A 19591-nucleotide genomic window follows, 5' to 3' on the forward strand; every position below is an offset into this window, starting at 1 on the left:
TTGGGTCCGCCTTTATGACCTCGTATTAAATATAAAAGAAGGATATATAATATTGATAAAGGAAGCTCTCACCAGGTGACGGATGATGAATATTAATAAATATACATTATATAATATAGTATACAATGTAATATATTCTATGCCATTTTCTCTTAAAGTTACGTTTTCTGTAAATATATCTTTAAAGGGTAACTTGTCTGGTCGAGAACTTAAGTGTATCAACTACAACCACAATTGCCTACACCATACTACAACCACCTTCATCACAAACACCCCACCACCACAGTCACAACTACAACCACTACCGCCTCCATCACTTTACAACCACCTCCGTTTACAACCACAGTTAGCAATTGCAGTAAGAGGCGGTAGTTAGCAACGATAATTAGAGGCGGTAGTTAGTGGTAGCTGTCAAGAGACCGTAGTTAGCAGTGTTATATAGAAGCAATAGTCAGCAGTGGCAGTTAGAGGCGGTAGTCAACAGGGGCAGTTAGAGGCTGTAGTTAGCAGTGTCATATAGAGGCGGTAGTCAGTAGTAGCAGTTAAAGGAGGCGGTTAGCAGTGGCAGTTAGAGGCGGTAGCACTGTACAGGCGACAGTTAACGTTGACACAGTGTGGTCAGTAAGCCACAGACTAAATTAGCAGTTTAGCGGTGGTCGCTACAGTGGGTGAGGCAGGCCAACAGCAGCCCGTTACCCTCTCCTCCCACCACTCATACATACAGTCATTTGTTGTGTGACTTGGTGTGTCCAGGTATCTCGGGGGATAGGAGGAGGGGCTGGTGGTCTAAGTACGGGGGGATAGACATGACGCAGGGGAGTGGGGAGAGAGAGCGAGTAGACATGACGCAGGTGAGAGGGAGAGGACAGGAATACGAACATCTAGATTCTAAGTGAAGTGAAGACTTGGGACAGTGTGAACGAGGGGCGGTCGACCCACTGTCTGTGGGAAAGCAGAGGTATTGTGTCGGGGGGGGGGGACCCCTCCATCATCCTTCCACAATTACCCTCCCATCATTATTATAAGTCGGTTCGTCCTCCAACAGCCATGACCCCTACTCTTGATTGAGTCATGTTTATGTTACGTTACCACACGTTAGATTACGTCACTATGCGTTATGCGTATGTCCTGCGTCACACGCAGATAGAGCACTTGGTATAAAATGACTTCCGGAAGTTCATAGAGACCACTGGTCTAAGAAACCAATAAAGATAACCCATATATATATATATATATATATATATATATATATATATATATATATATATATATATATATATATATATATATATATTTTTTTTGCTTTGTCGCTGTCTCCCGCGTTTGCGAGGTAGCGCAAAGAAACAGACGAAAGAAATGGCCCAACCCACCCCCATACACATGTATATACATACGTCCACACACGCAAATATACATACCTACACAGCTTTCCATGGTTTACCCCAGACGCTTCATATGCCCTGATTCAATCCACTGACAGCACGTCAACCCCGGTATACCACATCGATCCAATTCACTCTGTTCCTTGCCCTCCTTTCACCCTCCTGCATGTTCAGGCCCCGATCACACAAAATCTTTTTCACTCCATCTTTCCACCTCCAATTTGGTCTCCCACTTCTCCTCGTTCCCTCCACCTCCGACACATATATCCTCTTGGTCAATCTTTCCTCACTCATTCTCTCCATGTGCCCAAACCATTTCAAAACACCCTCTTCTGCTCTTTCAACCACGCTCTTTTTATTTCCACACATCTCTCTTACCCTTACGTTACTTACTCGATCAAACCACCTCACACCACACATTGTCCTCAAACATCTCATTTCCAGCACATCCATCCTCCTGCGCACAACTCTATCCATAGCCCACGCCTCGCAACCATACAACATTGTTGGAACCACTATTCCTTCAAACATACCCATTTTTGCTTTCCGAGATAATGTTCTCGACTTCCACACATTCTTCAAGGCTCCCAGAATTTTCGCCCCCTCCCCCACCCTATGATCCACTTCCGCTTCCATGGTTCCATCCGCTGCCAGAACCACTCCAAGATATCTAAAACACTTTACTTCCTCCAGTTTTTCTCCATTCAAACTTACCTCCCAATTGACTTGACCCTCAACCCTACTGTACCTAATTACCTTGCTCTTATTCACATTTACTCTTATTAACTTTCTTCTTTCACACACTTTACCAAACTCAGTCACCAGCTTCTGCAGTTTCTCACATGAATCAGCCACCAGCACTGTATCATCAGCGAACAACAACTGACTCACTTCCCAAGCTCTCTCATCCCCAACAGACTTCATACTTGCCCCTCTTTCCAAAACTCTTGCATTCACCTCCCTAACAACCCCATCCATAAACAAATTAAACAACCATGGAGACATCACACACCCCTGCCGCAAACCTACATTCACTGAGAACCAATCACTTTCCTCTCTTCCTACACGTACACATGCCTTACATCCTCGATAAAAACTTTTCACTGCTTCTAACAACTTGCCTCCCACACCATATATTCTTAATACCTTCCACAGAGCATCTCTATCAACTCTATCATATGCCTTCTCCAGATCCATAAATGCTACATACAAATCCATTTGCTTTTCTAAGTATTTCTCACATACATTCTTCAAAGCAAACACCTGATCCACACATCCTCTACCACTTCTGAAACCACACTGCTCTTCCCCAATCTGATGCTCTGTACATGCCTTCACCCTCTTAATCAATACCCTCCCATATAATTTACCAGGAATACTCAACAAACTTATACCTCTGTAATTTGAGCACTCACTCTTATCCCCTTTGCCTTTGTACAATGGCACTATGCACGCATTCCGCCAATCCTCAGGCACCTCACCATGAGTCATACATACATTAAATAACCTTACCAACCAGTCAATAAAACAGTCACCCCCTTTTTTAATAAATTCCACTGCAATACCATCCAAACCTGCTGCCTTGCCGGCTTTCATCTTCCGCAAAGCTTCTACTACCTCTTCTCTGTTTACCAAATCATTTTCCCTAACCCTCTCACTTTGCACACCACCTCGACCAAAACACCCTATATCTGCCACTCTATCATCAAACACATTCAACAAACCTTCAAAATACTCACTCCATCTCCTTCTCACATCACCACTACTTGTTATCACCTCCCCATTTGCGCCCTTCACTGAAGTTCCCATTTGCTCCCTTGTCTTACGCACTTTATTTACCTCCTTCCAGAACATCTTTTTATTCTCCCTAAAATTTAATGATACTCTCTCACCCCAACTCTCATTTGCCCTCTTTTTCACCTCTTGCACCTTTCTCTTGACCTCCTGTCTCTTTCTTTTATACATCTCCCACTCAATTGCATTTTTTCCCTGCAAAAATCGTCCAAATGCCTCTCTCTTCTCTTTCACTAATAATCTTACTTCTTCATCCCACCACTCACTACCCTTTCTAATCAACCCACCTCCCACTCTTCTCATGCCACAAGCATCTTTTGCGCAATCCATCACTGATTCCCTAAATACATCCCATTCCTCCCCCACTCCCCTTACTTCCATTGTTCTCACCTTTTTCCATTCTGTACTCAGTCTCTCCTGGTACTTCCTCACACAAGTCTCCTTCCCAAGCTCACTTACTCTCACAACCCTCTTCATCCCAACATTCACTTTTCTTTTCTGAAAACCCATACAAATCTTCACCTATATATATGTATATATATATATATATATATATATATATATATATATATATATATATATATATATATATATATATGTCGGAGGTGGAGGGAACGAGGAGAAGAGGGAGACCAAATTGGAGGTGGAAAGATGGAGTGAAAAAGATTTTGTGTGATCGGGGCCTGAACATGCAGGAGGGTGAAAGGAGGGCAAGGAATAGAGTGAATTGGAGCGGTGTGGTATACCGGGGTTGGCGTGCTGTCAGTGGATTGAATCAGGGCATGTGAAGCGTCTGGGGTAAACCATGGAAAGCTGTGTAGGTATGTATATTTGCGTGTGTGGACGTATTTATATACATGTGTATGGGGGTGGGTTGGGCCATTTCTTTCGTCAGTTTCCTTGCGCTACCTCGCAAACGCGGGAGACAGCGACAAAGCAAAAAGCAAAAAAAAAAAAAAAAAATATATATATATATATATATATATATATATATATATATATATATATATATATATATATATATATATATTCTTTCTTTCTTTCTTTCATACTATTCGCCATTTCCCGCGTCAGCGAGGTAGCGTTAAGAACAGAGGACTGGGCCTCTGAGGAAACATCCTCATCCAGCCCCCTTCTCTGTTCCTTCCTTTGGAAAAAAAAAAAAAGAGAGGTGAGGATTTCCAGCCCCCCGCTCCCTTCCCTTTTAGTCGCCTTCTACGACACGCAGGGAATACGTGTGAGAAACTGCAGAAGCTGGTGAGTGAGTTTGGTAAAGTGTGTGAAAGAAGAAAGTTAAGAGTAAATGTGAATAAGAGCAAGGTTATTAGGTACAGTAGGATTGAGGGTCAAGTCAATTGGGAGGTGAGTTTGAATGGAGAAAAACTGGAGGAAGTGAAGTGTTTTAGATATCTGGGAGTGGATCTGGCAGCGGATGGAACCATGGAAGCGGAAGTGGATCATAGGGTGGGGGAGGGGGCGAAAATTCTGGGAGCCTTGAAGAATGTGTGGAAGTCGAGAACATTATCTCGTAAAGCAAAAATGGGTATGTTTGAAGGAATAGTGGTTCCAACAATGTTGTATGGTTGCGAGGCGTGGGCTATGGATAGAGTTGTGCGCAGGAGGATGGATGTGCTGGAAATGAGATGTTTGAGGACAATGTGTGGTGTGAGGTGGTTTGATCGAGTAAGTAACGTAAGGGTAAGAGAGATGTGTGGAAATAAAAAGAGCGTGGTTGAGAGAGCAGAAGAGGGTGTTTTGAAATGGTTTGGGCACATGGAGAGAATGAGTGAGGAAAGATTGACCAAGAGGATATATGTGTCGGAGGTGGAGGGAACGTGGAGAAGAGGGAGACCAAATTGGAGGTGGAAAGATGGAGTGAAAAAGATTTTGTGTGATCGGGGCCTGAACATGCAGGAGGGTGAAAGGAGGGCAAGGAATAGAGTGAATTGGAGCGATGTGGTATACCGGGGTTGACGTGCTGTCAGTGGATTGAATCAGGGCCTGTGAAGCGTCTGGGGTAAACCATGGAAAGCTGTGTAGGTATGTATATTTGCGTGTGTGGACGTATGTATATACATGTGTATGGGGGTGGGTTGGGCCATTTCTTTCGTCTGTTTCCTTGCGCTACCTCGCAAACGCGGGAGACAGCGACAAAGCAAAAAAAAAAAAATATATATATATATATATATATATATATATATATATATATATATATATATAGACTACAGATGAGCTTTTAGAATAGTTGACAATGTCCCGTTCCTTAAGAAACTATTGATATCAGCTTTACCGAGCGATCCTGTTGTCTGTTAGTGAATATTAAGTGTTCTGTTACCTGTTAAGGTAGTACCACGGGCAGTATATGCGTGGGTGCCCCTGGTACCTGTAACTCTGCAGTGTTGACACACACGCAGGATCTGTGTACCAGTTAAAGGGCCGTGCGAATGTTTACATAGGAACCCTTTACCTGTAAAAATAAGATGTGATGTTAAAAGGATGATGGTATAATTACGTGAACAGTTGTTCGTGGACCCGTTACCGGCAATGTTCATGGATGAGTTTGTTGCTTATGAGACTAGCCGGTGTATGCATATATGCTGAGTGACCCATTACGTGCTAGATTTACGGAGAGACTTGTTGCCTGCGAAACTAGCGGGTAATCATATGCTGAGGGGACCGTTACGTGTGAGCTTTCCGGAGGAGTTTGTTGCCTGTGAAACTTGCGGGTAAACACTTGCTGAGGAACCCGTTAGATGTGAACCAAGAGTCCGGATCCATGTGCTGAGCTGTAGAGGGTCAGCCGCTACCAGTTAAACATTTCCTCGTCACCACCAATGCCTTATATATCTCTACCACCATGGCCATGACGTGCCCTCTGTCCCGCGGTATCCATAGAAGTCGACATGATATTGGGCAAATGCATGCATGACCCAGTCGTCTGAGATGACACGTAAGCCATTACAAAGATCTTTGTAGACCCATCTCAAGATGGAAAGGGAATAGGAAGGAAGACAAGAATGAAAAAAATTCCACCTGTTTGCTGCACGAGGTAAGGAGGTAGCATCACGATAGTCAATGCTCTTATGGCTGGTAATAACACAAGAACTACGGGAAGCAGTAGTCAGCCGTGTGCCACGAGGTACGGATCTTTGTGGCAGAAACACCTTCAGACACCACACAAGAGCGATTGCCAAAAAGATAGTTGTAGAACAGAGAGGAAAAGCATAATTAAGACTGATGTGGGCTATCCAGGATAGAACAAGAGGCCATGGTTATGCCCAACACGTTGATGTCACTGGAGGGTAAATTACCTTGTTTTGAAATAGTCCATGAGAAAACGAGTGAGATGCGTAGCAGATGTCGGTGGAAATTGCATTATTACAACCCTCAACTTACCGGATCAGTGCTTTCCCAATACCCACACGCTGTAGGGTAGGGGACAGCGTTGATATATGCCAATATATATGCTATATGTATGTTATATATGTTAATGTATAATAGAAGAATGAGTATAGGAGTGAGGAGGTGAGGGGGAAATTTGGGAAGGAATTAAGCAGAGTATGAGAGGGATTTAAGGTTAGAGGTTGAAGATCATTAATTGAAAGATGAAACTAGGTAGGTGATGGGAAGGAACCCTGAAGGATTATTATTATTATTAATATTATTATTATTATTATCATTATTATAATTATTATTATTACACAGCTCCAGGACCTCTCTCTCTCTCTCTCTCTCTCTCTCTCTCTCTCTCTCTCTCTCTCTCTCTCTCTCTCTCTCTCTCTCTATCTATCTATCTATCTATCTATCTATCTGTCTATCTATCTATCTATATCTGTCTGTCTATCTATCTATATCTTACTCATAACTTCTGTAGCAACCATTTCAGAGAGCTCTAAATCTTTCAGTCGGGGAACTCCATTACCTGCATCACTATAGAGTTACATGGATACTTACTTCACTTGTCTCCTGCAGGTGTTGGAGCAGGAGAAGCATGGGCTGAGGCGGAAGCTGACGGCTACAGAGAGCGAGTATGAGATTAAGATTCAAGAACTCACCATCGACATCCAGAATGCCAAGTAAGTCCTTGTGTCAGATGAGACCAGTTTAGAGGGTGCCAGGGTGATACTGGCACTGTTGGTGGGTGTCAGGGTGATGGTGGTACTGTAGGTGGGTGTTAAAGTGATACTGGCACTGTAGGTGAGTGTCAGGGTGATACTGGGGACAGATACAAACTGCAGGTGGGTGCCAGGGCCCAGATACCAATTGTAGGTGGGTGCCAGGGTGGTGCTAACTCTGTGGGTAGGTGACAAGGGCCAGAAGCACTGGATGGGTGACACGCACTGTGGGCGGAAGCTACGGGTTAGAAAGACTCATTGTGGGTGGATGGGATCCATACAGTCACTGGTGGAAGGTGCCAGGGGTTATGCAGTCACTGCTGGAGGGTGCCAGAGGTCATACAGTCACTGCTGGGGGTGCCAGGGGTCACACAGTCACTGATAGAGGGTGGCAGTGGGTGTCCAGTCATTTTTGGTTATTAGATTTAAGCTTTTTCCTGACAGGAACTTGTGAATCATTTCCCCAGGAGGTAAAACCTTCTTGTACAGTGAAGATCTGAGATTATTTATTGATGTTACATGAATTGCTTTTACTGATGCACTTTGTTTTGCTGAAGCTTTCCCAAATTGCTGGCAGTATTAGCTTTCGTGCAAACTGGAAATGCTTGAAGTGTGTACATGTTGGCACTGCAAGGCTGAAAGTATGTACATGTTGGCAGTGCACGGCTGGAAGTGTTTACATGTTGGCATTGCACTGCTAGAAGTATTTACATGTTGGAAATGGACGGTTGGAAGTGTTTACATGTTGGCAGTGCACGGCTGGAAGTGTTTACGTGTTGGCAGTGACGGCTGGAAGTGTTTACATGTTGGCACTGCACGGCTTTTTATTGCTTTTTCTGTACCTTTTTCATTTCACTGACGCTTCTGCAGAGAAGAATTGGAAGCACAGTAGGTACACTTGATCATATAGTCTCTCGTAGATTGTGAGACTTTAGGGTTGTAGTAGGGTTATAGCCATGTGTTGTACAACTGCAGTGTTGTGGTCTCATGTAGAACATCTGTAGGGTTATAGCCATGTGTTGTACAACTGTAGGGTTGTAGTCTCGTGTTGTACAACTGTGGGTTTGTAGTTTTATTTCACCACCTGTAGGGTTGTAGTCATGCTGTACACCTGTGGTGTTGTCTTATGTTGTGCTCTTGTAGTGTTGTAGCCTTGTGTTGTTTTGTTGTACGTCTTTGGTGTCGTAGTATTGTGTTTTATACCTATAGGGTTGTAGCCTTGTATTGTACACCTGTTGTGTAGTAGTTTTGTGTTGTACACCTGAAGGATTGTACCCTTGTTTTGTACACATTTGGTTTTGTAGTCTTATGGTATACACCTGTAGGGTTGTAGCTGTGTGTTGTACACTTGTGGTGTTGTCTTATGTTGTGCACGTGTAATGTATTCTTATGATGTACTCTCATAGGGTTGTAGCCATGTGTTAACACCTCTGGCATTGTAGTCTTACATATGTTAGATAATGTGTCACTGCTGTTCCATCCCTGTGGCACTGCTGTAAGATTCTTTTGGCACTGCTTTACCATCCTTGTGGCACTGCTGTATCATCCCTGTGGCACTGCTGTACCATCCCTGTGGTACTGCTGTACCATTCTTGTGGCACTGCTCTACCATTCTTGTGGCACTGTTCTACCATCCCTGTGGCACTGCTCTACCATTCTTGTGGCACTGCTGTACCATCCCTGTGGCACTGCTGCACCGTTCTTGTGGCACTGCTCTACCATTCTTGTGGCACTGCTCTACCATCCCTGTGGCACTGCTCTACCATCCCTGTGGCACTGCTGTACCATTCTTGTGGCACTGCTGTACCATCCCTGTGGCACTGCTGTACCATCCTTGTATGTCATTAATCACTTAACTTGTAAGTGTAGTAAGTAGGTAATGTGGGAGGTAAGTATATCTGTCGGTATGACGGGTCAGAAATTTCACATTGTGGCAGAAGGCAAGACAGATGTACTGTAGTCAGATATTTTAAGACAACTTCTTAACATTTTATTGATAATTAGAAAGTATCAGATAACACCATGTGGGAATGGATGAAAATACAGTGAATGTAGTAATACAGCATTCACCATGGGCTGTTGTATGTACGATACAGTTGTAACGAAAGTAGGTGAGGAGACATTGTTGTCATGGATGTACTCTAACATGGGCTCTCTGTTGCCCTTCTTCTTCTTCCTGTCCTTCCTCCTCCTGCCAGAGGTGACCTGCAGGAGCAGAGGGAGGCCCTACGCCAGACGGAGAGAGAGAAGAGCCAGCTCATCGACCAGCTCACCGAACAGAACCAGCGGCTCACTACCCAGCTCAAGGAGGTCAGTGAGTTACTCCCTCAGTGGTTGGCTCAGTAGAAGTTATTTTGACGGCTACTACTCAGTTAGGACCCATAGGGAATGCTTGAGCACTTTGTCAGGAGTTATTCTTTGCCTCCTGCTGAAGTCATTGGCCAAGTTCTCAAGTGCTTAAGGATAATTAAGTCTTCGTAAAAGTGCAGTTCAGAGTTTGCATCTGGGTTAAGGTCATGTCCTCGATGCATGACCTGGTCACAGATCTCACAGGTCAGATCTCACACAAATTTTCTGTGAATGCGAGAGTAAAATGTGAGAGAAATTGATATTAACCAATAAAGTTATCCATAAATTTGATTCATCTCTTTAATTCTTAAGCTGATATTTTATACATATGATTCTACATGTAAATGTTTAGGAAGTTTGTGGCCATACGACAATGAGTAAGTGTATTTTCTCCCTTCCTAACCCCCACCATAGTCGTCAAAACATGAGCACCAGCTGGAACAACAGTTGCAGCTCCTGAGGGACCAGTTCAACCTGAGGAAGAGCAATATGACAGAGCAGGTTTCCACACTGGAGGTGCTCCGCGAGGAGGTACGTCTTCGTCCACTCATCCCATAGCTTCTGAACCACACGTAGCCATACCTGGGGACACACTCGTCACCCGCAGCCAGCAGTTGACATGTTAACGTGTCACTTCTTGCTAGATTTATAGCCAGTATCCCTCACCTGAGGCTATATATAACCATAATCTCCCACCTCTGGCTATACATATCCGGTAGCTGGCATTAGCAGGAGGACCTTGGCCAATACAGTGTTCAGAATTATTCATAATTTAGAATTAAAACACTTTATTAGGGAACATGGTCCTATATATATATATATATATATATATATATATATATATATATATATATATATATATATATATATATTTCTATTTATTTTATTTATTTTGCTTTGTCGCTCTCTCCCGCGTTTGCGAGGTAGCGCAAGGAAACAGACGAAAGAAATGGCCCAACCCACCCCCATACACATGTATATACATACACGTCCACACACGCAAATATACATACCTATACATCTCAATGTACACATATATATACACACACAGACACATACATATATACCCATGCACACAATTCACACTGTCTGCCTTTATTCATTTCCATCGCCACCTCGCCACACATGGAATACCATCCCCCTCCCCCCCTCATGTGTGCGAGGTAGCGCTAGGAAAAGACAACAAAGGCCCCATTCGTTCACACTCAGTCTCTAGCTGTCATGCAATAATGCCCGAAACCACAGCTCTCTTTCCACATCCAGGCCCCCACACAACTTTCCATGGTTTACCCCAGACGCTTCACATGCCCTGATTCAATCCACTGACAGCACGTCAATCCCGGTATACCACATCGATCCACTTCACTCTATTCCTTGCCCGCCTTTCACCCTCCTGCATGTTCAGGCCCCGATCACTCAAAATCTTTTTCACTCCATCTTTCCACCTCCAATTTGGTCTCCCACTTCTCCTGGTTCCCTCCACCTCCGACACATATATCCTCTTGGTCAATTTTTCCTCACTTATTCTCTCCATGTGCCCAAACCATTTCAAAACACCCTCTTCTGCTCTCTCAACCATGCTCTTTTTATTTCCACACATCTCTCTTACCCTTACATTACTTACTCGATCAAACCACCCCACACCACACATTGTCCTCAAACATCTCATTTCCAGCACATCCACCCTCCTGCGCACAACTCTGTCCATAGCCCACGCCTTGCAACCATGCAACATTGTTGGAGCCACTATTCCTTCAAACATAGCCATTTTTGCTTTCGGAGATAATGTTCTCGACTTCCACACATTCTTCAAGGCTCCCAGGATTTTCGCCCCCTCCCCTACCCTATTATTCACTTCCGCTTCTATGGTTCCATCCGCTGCCATATATATATATATATATATATATATATATATATATATATATATATATATATATATATATATATATATTTTCTTTTTTTTTTTATACTTTGTCGCTGTCTCCCGCGTTTGCGAGGTAGCGCAAGGAAACAGACGAAAGAAATGGCCCCCCCCCCCCCCCATACACATGTACATACACACGTCCACACACGCAAATATACATACCTACACAGCTTTCCATGGTTTACCCCAGACGCTTCACATGCCTTGATTCAATCCACTGACAGCACGTCAACCCCTGTATACCACATGACTCCAATTCACTCTATTCCTTGCCCTCCTTTCACCCTCTTGCATGTTCAGGCCCCGATCACACAAAATCTTTTTCACTCCATCTTTCCACCTCCAATTTGGTCTCCCTCTTCTCCTCGTTCCCTCCACCTCCGACACATATATCCTCTTGGTCAATCTCTCCTCACTCATTCTCTCCATGTGCCCAAACCATTTCAAAACACCCTCTTCTGCTCTCTCAACCACGCTCTTTTTATTTCCACACATCTCTCTTACCCTTACGTTACTTACTCGATCAAACCACCTCACACCACACATTGTCCTCAAACATCTCATTTCCAGCACATCCATCCTCCTGCGCACATCTCTATCCATAGCCCACGCCTCGCAACCATACAACATTGTTGGAACCACTATTCCCTCAAACATACCCATTTTCGCTTTCCGAGATAATGTTCTCGACTTCCACACATTTTTCAAGGCTCCCAAAATTTTCGCCCCCTCCCCCACCCTATGATCCACTTCCGCTTCCATGGTTCCATCCGCTGACAGATCCACTCCCAGATATCTAAAACACTTCACTTCCTCCAGTTTTTCTCCATTCAAACTCACCTCCCAATTGACTTGACCCTCACCCCTACTGTACCTAATAACCTTGCTCTTATTCACATTTACTCTCAACTTTCTTCTTCCACACACTTTACCAAACTCAGTCACCAGCTTCTGCAGTTTCTCACATGAATCAGCCACCAGCGCTGTATCATCAGCGAACAACAACTGACTCACTTCCCAAGCTCTCTCATCCCCAACAGACTTCATACTTGCCCCTCTTTCCAGGACTCTTGCATTTACCTCCCTTACAACCCCATCCATAAACAAATTAAACAAATTAAACAAATCCTCCCCTCCTTGTATTAACTTTCTAAAATGGGAAACAGAAGATATATATATATATATATATATATATATATATTTTTTTTTTTTTTGTCGCTGTCTCCCGCGTTTGCGAGGTAGCGCAAGGAAACAGACGAAAGAAATGGCCCAACCCACCCCCATACACATGTATATACATACGTCCACACACGCAAATATACATACCTACACAGCTTTCCATGGTTTACCCCAGACGCTTCACATGCCCTGATTCATTCCACTGACAGCACGTCAACCCCGGTATACCACATCAATCCAATTCACTCTATTCCTTGCCCTCCTTTCACCCTCCTGCATGTTCAGGCCCCGATCACACAAAATCTTTTTCACTCCATCTTTCCACCTCCAATTTGGTCTCCCACTTCTCCTGGTTCCCTCCACCTCCGACACATATATCCTCTTGGTCAATCTTTCCTCACTCATTCTCTCCATGTGCCCAAACCATTTCAAAGCACCCTCTTCTGCTCTCTCAACCACGCTCTTTTATTTCCACACATCTCTCTTACCCTTACGTTACTTACTCGATCAAACCACCTCACACCACACATTGTCCTCAAACATCTCATTTCCAGCACAACCATCCTCCTGCGCACAACTCTATCCATAGCCCACTCCTCACAACCATACAACATTGTTGGAACCACTGTTCCTTCAAACATACCCATTTTTGCTTTCCGAGATAATGTTCTCGACTTCCACACATTCTTCAAGGCTCCCAGAATTTTCGCCCCCTCCCCCACCCTATGATCCACTTCCGCTTCCATGGTTCCATCCACTGCCAGATCCACTCCTAGATATCTAAAACACTTTACTTCCTCCAGTTTTTCTCCATTCAAACTTACCTCCCAATTGACTTGACCCTCAACCCTACTGTACCTAATAACCTTGCTCTTATTCACATTTACTCTTAACTTTCTTCTTTCACACACTTTACCAAACTCAGTCACCAGCTTCTGCAGTTTCTCACATGAATCAGCCACCAGCGCTGCATCATCAGCGAACTACAACTGACTCACTTCCCAAGCTCTCTCATCCCAACAGACTTCATACTTGCCCCTCTTTCCAAAACTCTTGCATTTCCCTTCTAACAACCCCATCCATAAACAAATTAAACAACCATGGAGACATCACACACCCCTGCCGCAAACCTACATTCACTGAGAACCAGTCACTTTCCTCTCTTCCTACACGTACACATGCCTTACATCCTCGATAAAAACTTTTCACTGCTTCTAACAACTTGCCTCCCACACCATATATTCTTAATACCTTCCACAGAGCATCTCTATCAACTCTATCATATGCCTTCTCCAGATCCATAAATGCTACATACAAATCCATTTGCTTTTCTAAGTATTTCTCACATACATTCTTCAAAGCAAACACCTGATCCACACATCCTCTACCACTTCTGAAACCACACTGCTCTTCCCCAATCTGATGCTCTGTACATGCCTTCACCCTCTCAATCAATACCCTCCCATATAATTTACCAGGAATACTCAACAAACTTATACCTCTGTAATTTGAGCACTCACTCTTATCCCCTTTGCCTTTGTACAATGGCACTATGCACGCATTCCGCCAATCCTCAGGCACCTCACCATGAGTCATACATACATTAGATAACCTTACCAACCTGTCAGTAATACAGTCACCCCCTTTTTTAATAAATTCCACTGCAATACCATCCAAACCTGCTGCCTTGCCAGCTTTCATCTTCTGCAAAGCTTTCACTACCTCTTCTCTGTTTACCAAATCATTTTCCCTAACCCTCTCACTTTGCACACCACCTCGACCAAAACACCCTATATCTGCCACTCTATCATCAAACACATTCAACAAACCTTCAAAATACTCACTCCATCTCCTTCTCACATCACCACTACTTGTTATCACCTCCCCATTTGCGCCCTTCACTGAAGTTCCCATTTGCTCCCATGTCTTACGCACTTTATTTACCTCCTTCCAGTACATCTTTTTATTCTCCCTAAAATTTAATGATACTCTCTCACCCCAACTCTCATTTGCCCTCTTTTTCACCTCTTGCACCTTTCTCTTGACCTCCTGTCTCTTTCTTTTATACATCTCCCACTCAATTGCATTTTTTCCCTGCAAAAATCGTCCAAATGCCTCTCTCTTCTCTTTCACTAATAATCTTACTTCTTCATCCCACCACTCACTACCCTTTCTAATCAACCCACCTCCCACTCTTCTCATGCCACAAGCATCTTTTGTGCAATCCATCACTGATTCCCTAAATACATCCCATTCCTCCCCCACTCCCCTTACTTCCATTGTTCTCACCATTTTCCATTCTGTACTCAGTCTCTCCTGGTACTTCCTCACACAAGTCTCCTTCCCAAGCTCACTTACTCTCACCACCCTCTTCACCCCAACATTCACTCTTCTTTTCTGAAAACCCATACAAATCTTCACCTTAGCCTCCACAAGATAATGATCAGACATCCCTCCAGTTGCACCTCTCAGCACATTAACATCCAAAAGTCTCTCTTTCGCGCGCCTGTCAATTAACATGTAATCCAATAACGCTCTCTGGCCATCTCTCCTACTTACATACGTATACTTATGTATATCTCGCTTTTTAAACCAGGTATTCCCAATCACCAGTCCTTTTTCAGCACATAAATCTACAAGCTCTTCACCATTTCCATTTACAACACTGAACACCCCATGTATACCAATTATTCCCTCAACTGCCACATTACTCACCTTTGCATTCAAATCAACCATCACTATAACCCGGTCTCGTGCATCAAAACCACTAACACACTCATTCAGCTGCTCCCAAAACGCTTGCCTCTCATGATCTTTCTTCTCATGCCCAGGTGCATATGCACCAATAATCACCCATCTCTCTCCATCAACTTTCAGTTTTACCCATATTAATCGAGAATTTACTTTCTTACAGTCTATCACATACTCCCACAACTCCTGTTTCAGGAGTAGTGCTACTCCTTCCCTTGCTCTTGTCCTCTCACTAACCCCTGACTTTACTCCCAAGACATTCCCAAACCACTCTTCCCCTTTACCCTTGAGCTTCGTTTCACTCAGAGCCAAAACATCCAGGTTCCTTTCCTCAAACATACTACGTGTCTCTCCTTTTTTCACATCTTGGTTACATCCACACACATTTAGACACCCCAGTCTGAGCCTTCGAGGAGGATGAGCACTCCCCGCGTGACTCCTTCTTCTGTTTCCCATTTTAGAAAGATAAAAAAAAATACAAGGAGGGGAGGATTTCTGGCCCCCCGCTCCCGCTTTTCTTTTTTTTTGCTTTGTCACTGTCTCCCACGTTTGCGAGGTAGCGCAAGGAAACAGACGAAAGAAATGGCCCAACCCACCCCCATACACATGTATATACATACACATCCACACACGCAAATATACATACCTATACATCTCAATGTACATGTATATATACACACACAGACACATACATATATACCCATGCACACAATTCACACTGTCTGCCTTTATTCATTCCCATTGCCATATATATATATATATATATATATATATATATATATATATATATATATATATATATATATATATATATTTTTTTTTTATTTTTATTTTTTTAATTTTCCAAAAGAAGGAACAGAGAAGGGGGCCAGGTGAAGATATTCCCTCAAAGGCCCAGTCCTCTGTTCTTAACGCAACCTCGCTAATGCGGGAAAGGGCGAATAGTATGAAAGAAAAAAAGAATATATATATATATACAGTCGGTGGCTTAAAGATAACTTGTTCAAGATACATTTCTGCTTCAGAATTTCTATAAGTCAGCCACTTGTTGATTTGAAAAGACAAAGGAATTATAAAGTAAGAGTAATTTCTCTCACTTTAAATGAGGTCCTTAGTGTTATATCTCCCTTGGGATCCTTAGTGTTAAATCCCCATGGGATCCCTGTTCTTAAATCCTTCCTGAATCTCTTGTATAAAATCCCATGGGATTCCTGATGTCAAATCCTCTTAGAGTGGTAAATTCCCATAGAGATCTCTAGTGGTAAATCCCATGGGGATCCCTGGTGTTTAAATCCTCACAGAGGGATCCCCTGGTGTTAAAGTAGATCTCAGGTTGTTAATTCCCCAGATTTTAACTTGAGTCTTGGTTCCCGCAGATCAACCTGCTGTCGGACAAGAAGCTGGAGCTGGAGCGCCGCATCGACAGCCTCCTGAATGAGAGGGAGGGACTCAGCGTTAACCTGGACGAGTCCTCAGACCGGATCATGATGCTGGAGAAGCAGTATAGGGAACAGGAAGCCTTGGTGAGTCAGTCTGGGAGGCCAGGGGTGGGTCTTGATAGCTCGTGGATGTCAGGTCCCTTGGGGGTCATGGTCAGTCCTGGAAACCAGAGTGGGCCTTGGGAGGCCAAGGTGGGTTTTAGAGGCTGTGATGGATCTTGAGGGTCATGGTGGGGTCTTGAGAGTTGTAGAGAACTCGAGGTTAGGGTACTGGGGGTCATGGTGACTCCTGGAGTCCACAGTGGGTTTTAGGAACCCATGGTGAATCCTGGAGGTCATAGTGGGGTTTGAGAGGGCCATCAGGATTAACAGGGGGGGGGGGGGGGGTTCCAGCAGCCCTCAGGAGGCCAAAGATGAGTTGATGAGGTTATTGTGGATCACATGATCATGGGCAAATCTGGTATGATTAGTTGCCAAGTTGGGTTGTAACAACTTGCCATGGTGGTAGTTTGACATCATCACCAGAGCAGATTGTAAACATCTTTGCCAAAGTATATATATTTGATACAATTCCCAGAGAAGTTTGTTATGATAAATGATGGACTCATGGAGTGAGTGTTTGATATGATCCACTTGATTATTGTGACATTTTGTCACATGACCTGAATGATTACAACTTATGGGGTGTTGAGCACATGCCATTAAATCATGAATGTGATAATAAAACAGACAATCTGCCATGTGAATGAGAAGCGTTGTGCTGAAATATGAGGCACTTATCATAATCGGTTTCAGTAGTCCTACTTACATTAAGAAGGAGCTAGATTATAAATTGCTCGTCAGTAATACAATTGTGTAATACAGCTGTACTGTGTTGAATTATAGAATACAAGGTTACTTGTGAGAAAAAGCTGTAACCACTTGTATTGTAGAATGAATGATAGTAATACAGTTGTATCTACAATATAGTGTAGAGTGACTGCTTCCTTTTCTTTGAGGTGAAGATTTATACATCTATTTTATACAATGAGGTAACTTAAACATAATAACAGTTTGATGTTAACTGAGCCTTATAATCATAGGAGAGCATAAGGACAATATAGATATACTGAGCCATATGTATAATGATGAATTTGATACTGACCCTCATACATGATGGGGAACATGGACAGTAACCCTCTTAGATTATGGGTTACTTGAATACTGACCCTCGGGATGATGATAGATATGATGTGATTATCTCTCACCTGTATGTACAGAACTGTGTCTTATATATCTCTCTCACTCGTGTGTGTGTCTCACTCCCTCCCCCCAGCTGAGGAACAGTCAGAGGGACCTAGATGACCTGCGCCACACTAACCTGTCGCTTACGGACCGCTTAGAGGCCTTCAGCAGGAACTCCTCTTCACCTTCCACAGGTCACCCGTCCCTCATGAATGAGATCGACATGAGCGACCAGGAAGGTGAGTCTCTGAAAGATGTCACTCATTTATGAGGGATGATCTTAGGGTTTCTGGGGAGTCTGAGGAACTTCAGGGATGTTTAAGAATCCCTAAGGGTCCCTGAAGAAATATGAGAGAGTTGCAGTAGTGTTTATAGTCAGAGAAAACCTGTGGCCATCTCATAAGGTCTTCAAATGTTTCAGAAGATTTCAGAATGCCTGAGAAAACGTTTATAGAATTTTGATACATCTCATTAGGTCTTCAGACATTTCAGAAGGTTTCAGGGAGTATCAGTCAACATTTCAGAACTGTGGGAGAGAGTTTCAATCCATATCATAATCTGGTTTACGATCCCTCTGCCTCTCCTGCAGTGTCACGGCCACATTCACACCCCAGCCTGCCAGAGGACCTGCTGGAGCTGGATGAGGAGATAGAGTGCGACGACCCTGTCCTCTTCCCAACCACGGACTCCGACACGCTCAAGACGGTGAGCACAAAGCATGCTCTCCACCACACTGCCGAGTATGGTGTCCTGCTTGACACACACACACACACACACACACACACACACACACACACACACACACACACACACACTACTTCTTTTATCCCCCTTTTAAGAATCCTGATCCTTCCACACATGTTTTGCCATACATTCTAACACTCTCATCACTTATAAAACCACACCTCCAACCACACAACCAGCACCTACTTTAAACCCCATGACTTCATATACCCTCTGCTGTCCATTTATCAGACTTTAGTCCCATTTTCCTATCATTCTATTGAACTTACGTCTTCATGAAGTCTTCCAGGCTGCTGCCAGCTCGTATGTGCTAAGGCTCCTGTCTCACATCCATTGTAGGTGTTGCTTCAATAAAGGATTGCCTCACCCACACACTCTCTCCATATTCACCAGCACACACACATCTCTAGGTGCTTCATCCCTTTTTCATCCTTTATCCAATCTTTTGATTACATCTGTATTTCATTTCCCATTCCCAGCCATCTTATTCTCTCTTCTCTCTGCTGTATTCAGTATTCTCTTTTCAATATGATATGGCCTTATAGTAAGTATGGGTCTATACACGAGACTGGTGTCACAAACCAGCTTCTTCAGAGGCATGGGATCCGATTCTACCACTGCCCACTAGTGTCACGACCTCATTATACCACTAGGAGGTCCTAACCCTTATCTACTTATCACTATTTTCTT

The 19591-nt window shown here is 43.6% G+C and overlaps 1 protein-coding gene across 2 annotated transcripts in view; it reads left to right on the forward strand.

Moving 5' to 3' along the window:
- The window catches only part of LOC139748221 (bicaudal D-related protein homolog), a 161983-nt gene that overhangs the window by 129191 nt on the left and 13201 nt on the right, over positions 1 to 19591 (forward strand). For both annotated transcript variants that reach the window (XM_071661050.1, XM_071661051.1), the window contains exons 2-7: positions 7149 to 7252; positions 9490 to 9601; positions 10055 to 10171; positions 16871 to 17017; positions 18249 to 18396; positions 18747 to 18862. In XM_071661050.1, coding sequence (XP_071517151.1) covers positions 7149 to 7252; positions 9490 to 9601; positions 10055 to 10171; positions 16871 to 17017; positions 18249 to 18396; positions 18747 to 18862 — 744 coding nt within the window. The remainder of the gene's footprint in view (positions 1 to 7148; positions 7253 to 9489; positions 9602 to 10054; positions 10172 to 16870; positions 17018 to 18248; positions 18397 to 18746; positions 18863 to 19591) is intronic.

This window comes from Panulirus ornatus, chromosome 73 (genome assembly GCF_036320965.1).
Source record: "Panulirus ornatus isolate Po-2019 chromosome 73, ASM3632096v1, whole genome shotgun sequence".
Lineage (NCBI taxonomy): Eukaryota > Metazoa > Arthropoda > Malacostraca > Decapoda > Palinuridae > Panulirus > Panulirus ornatus.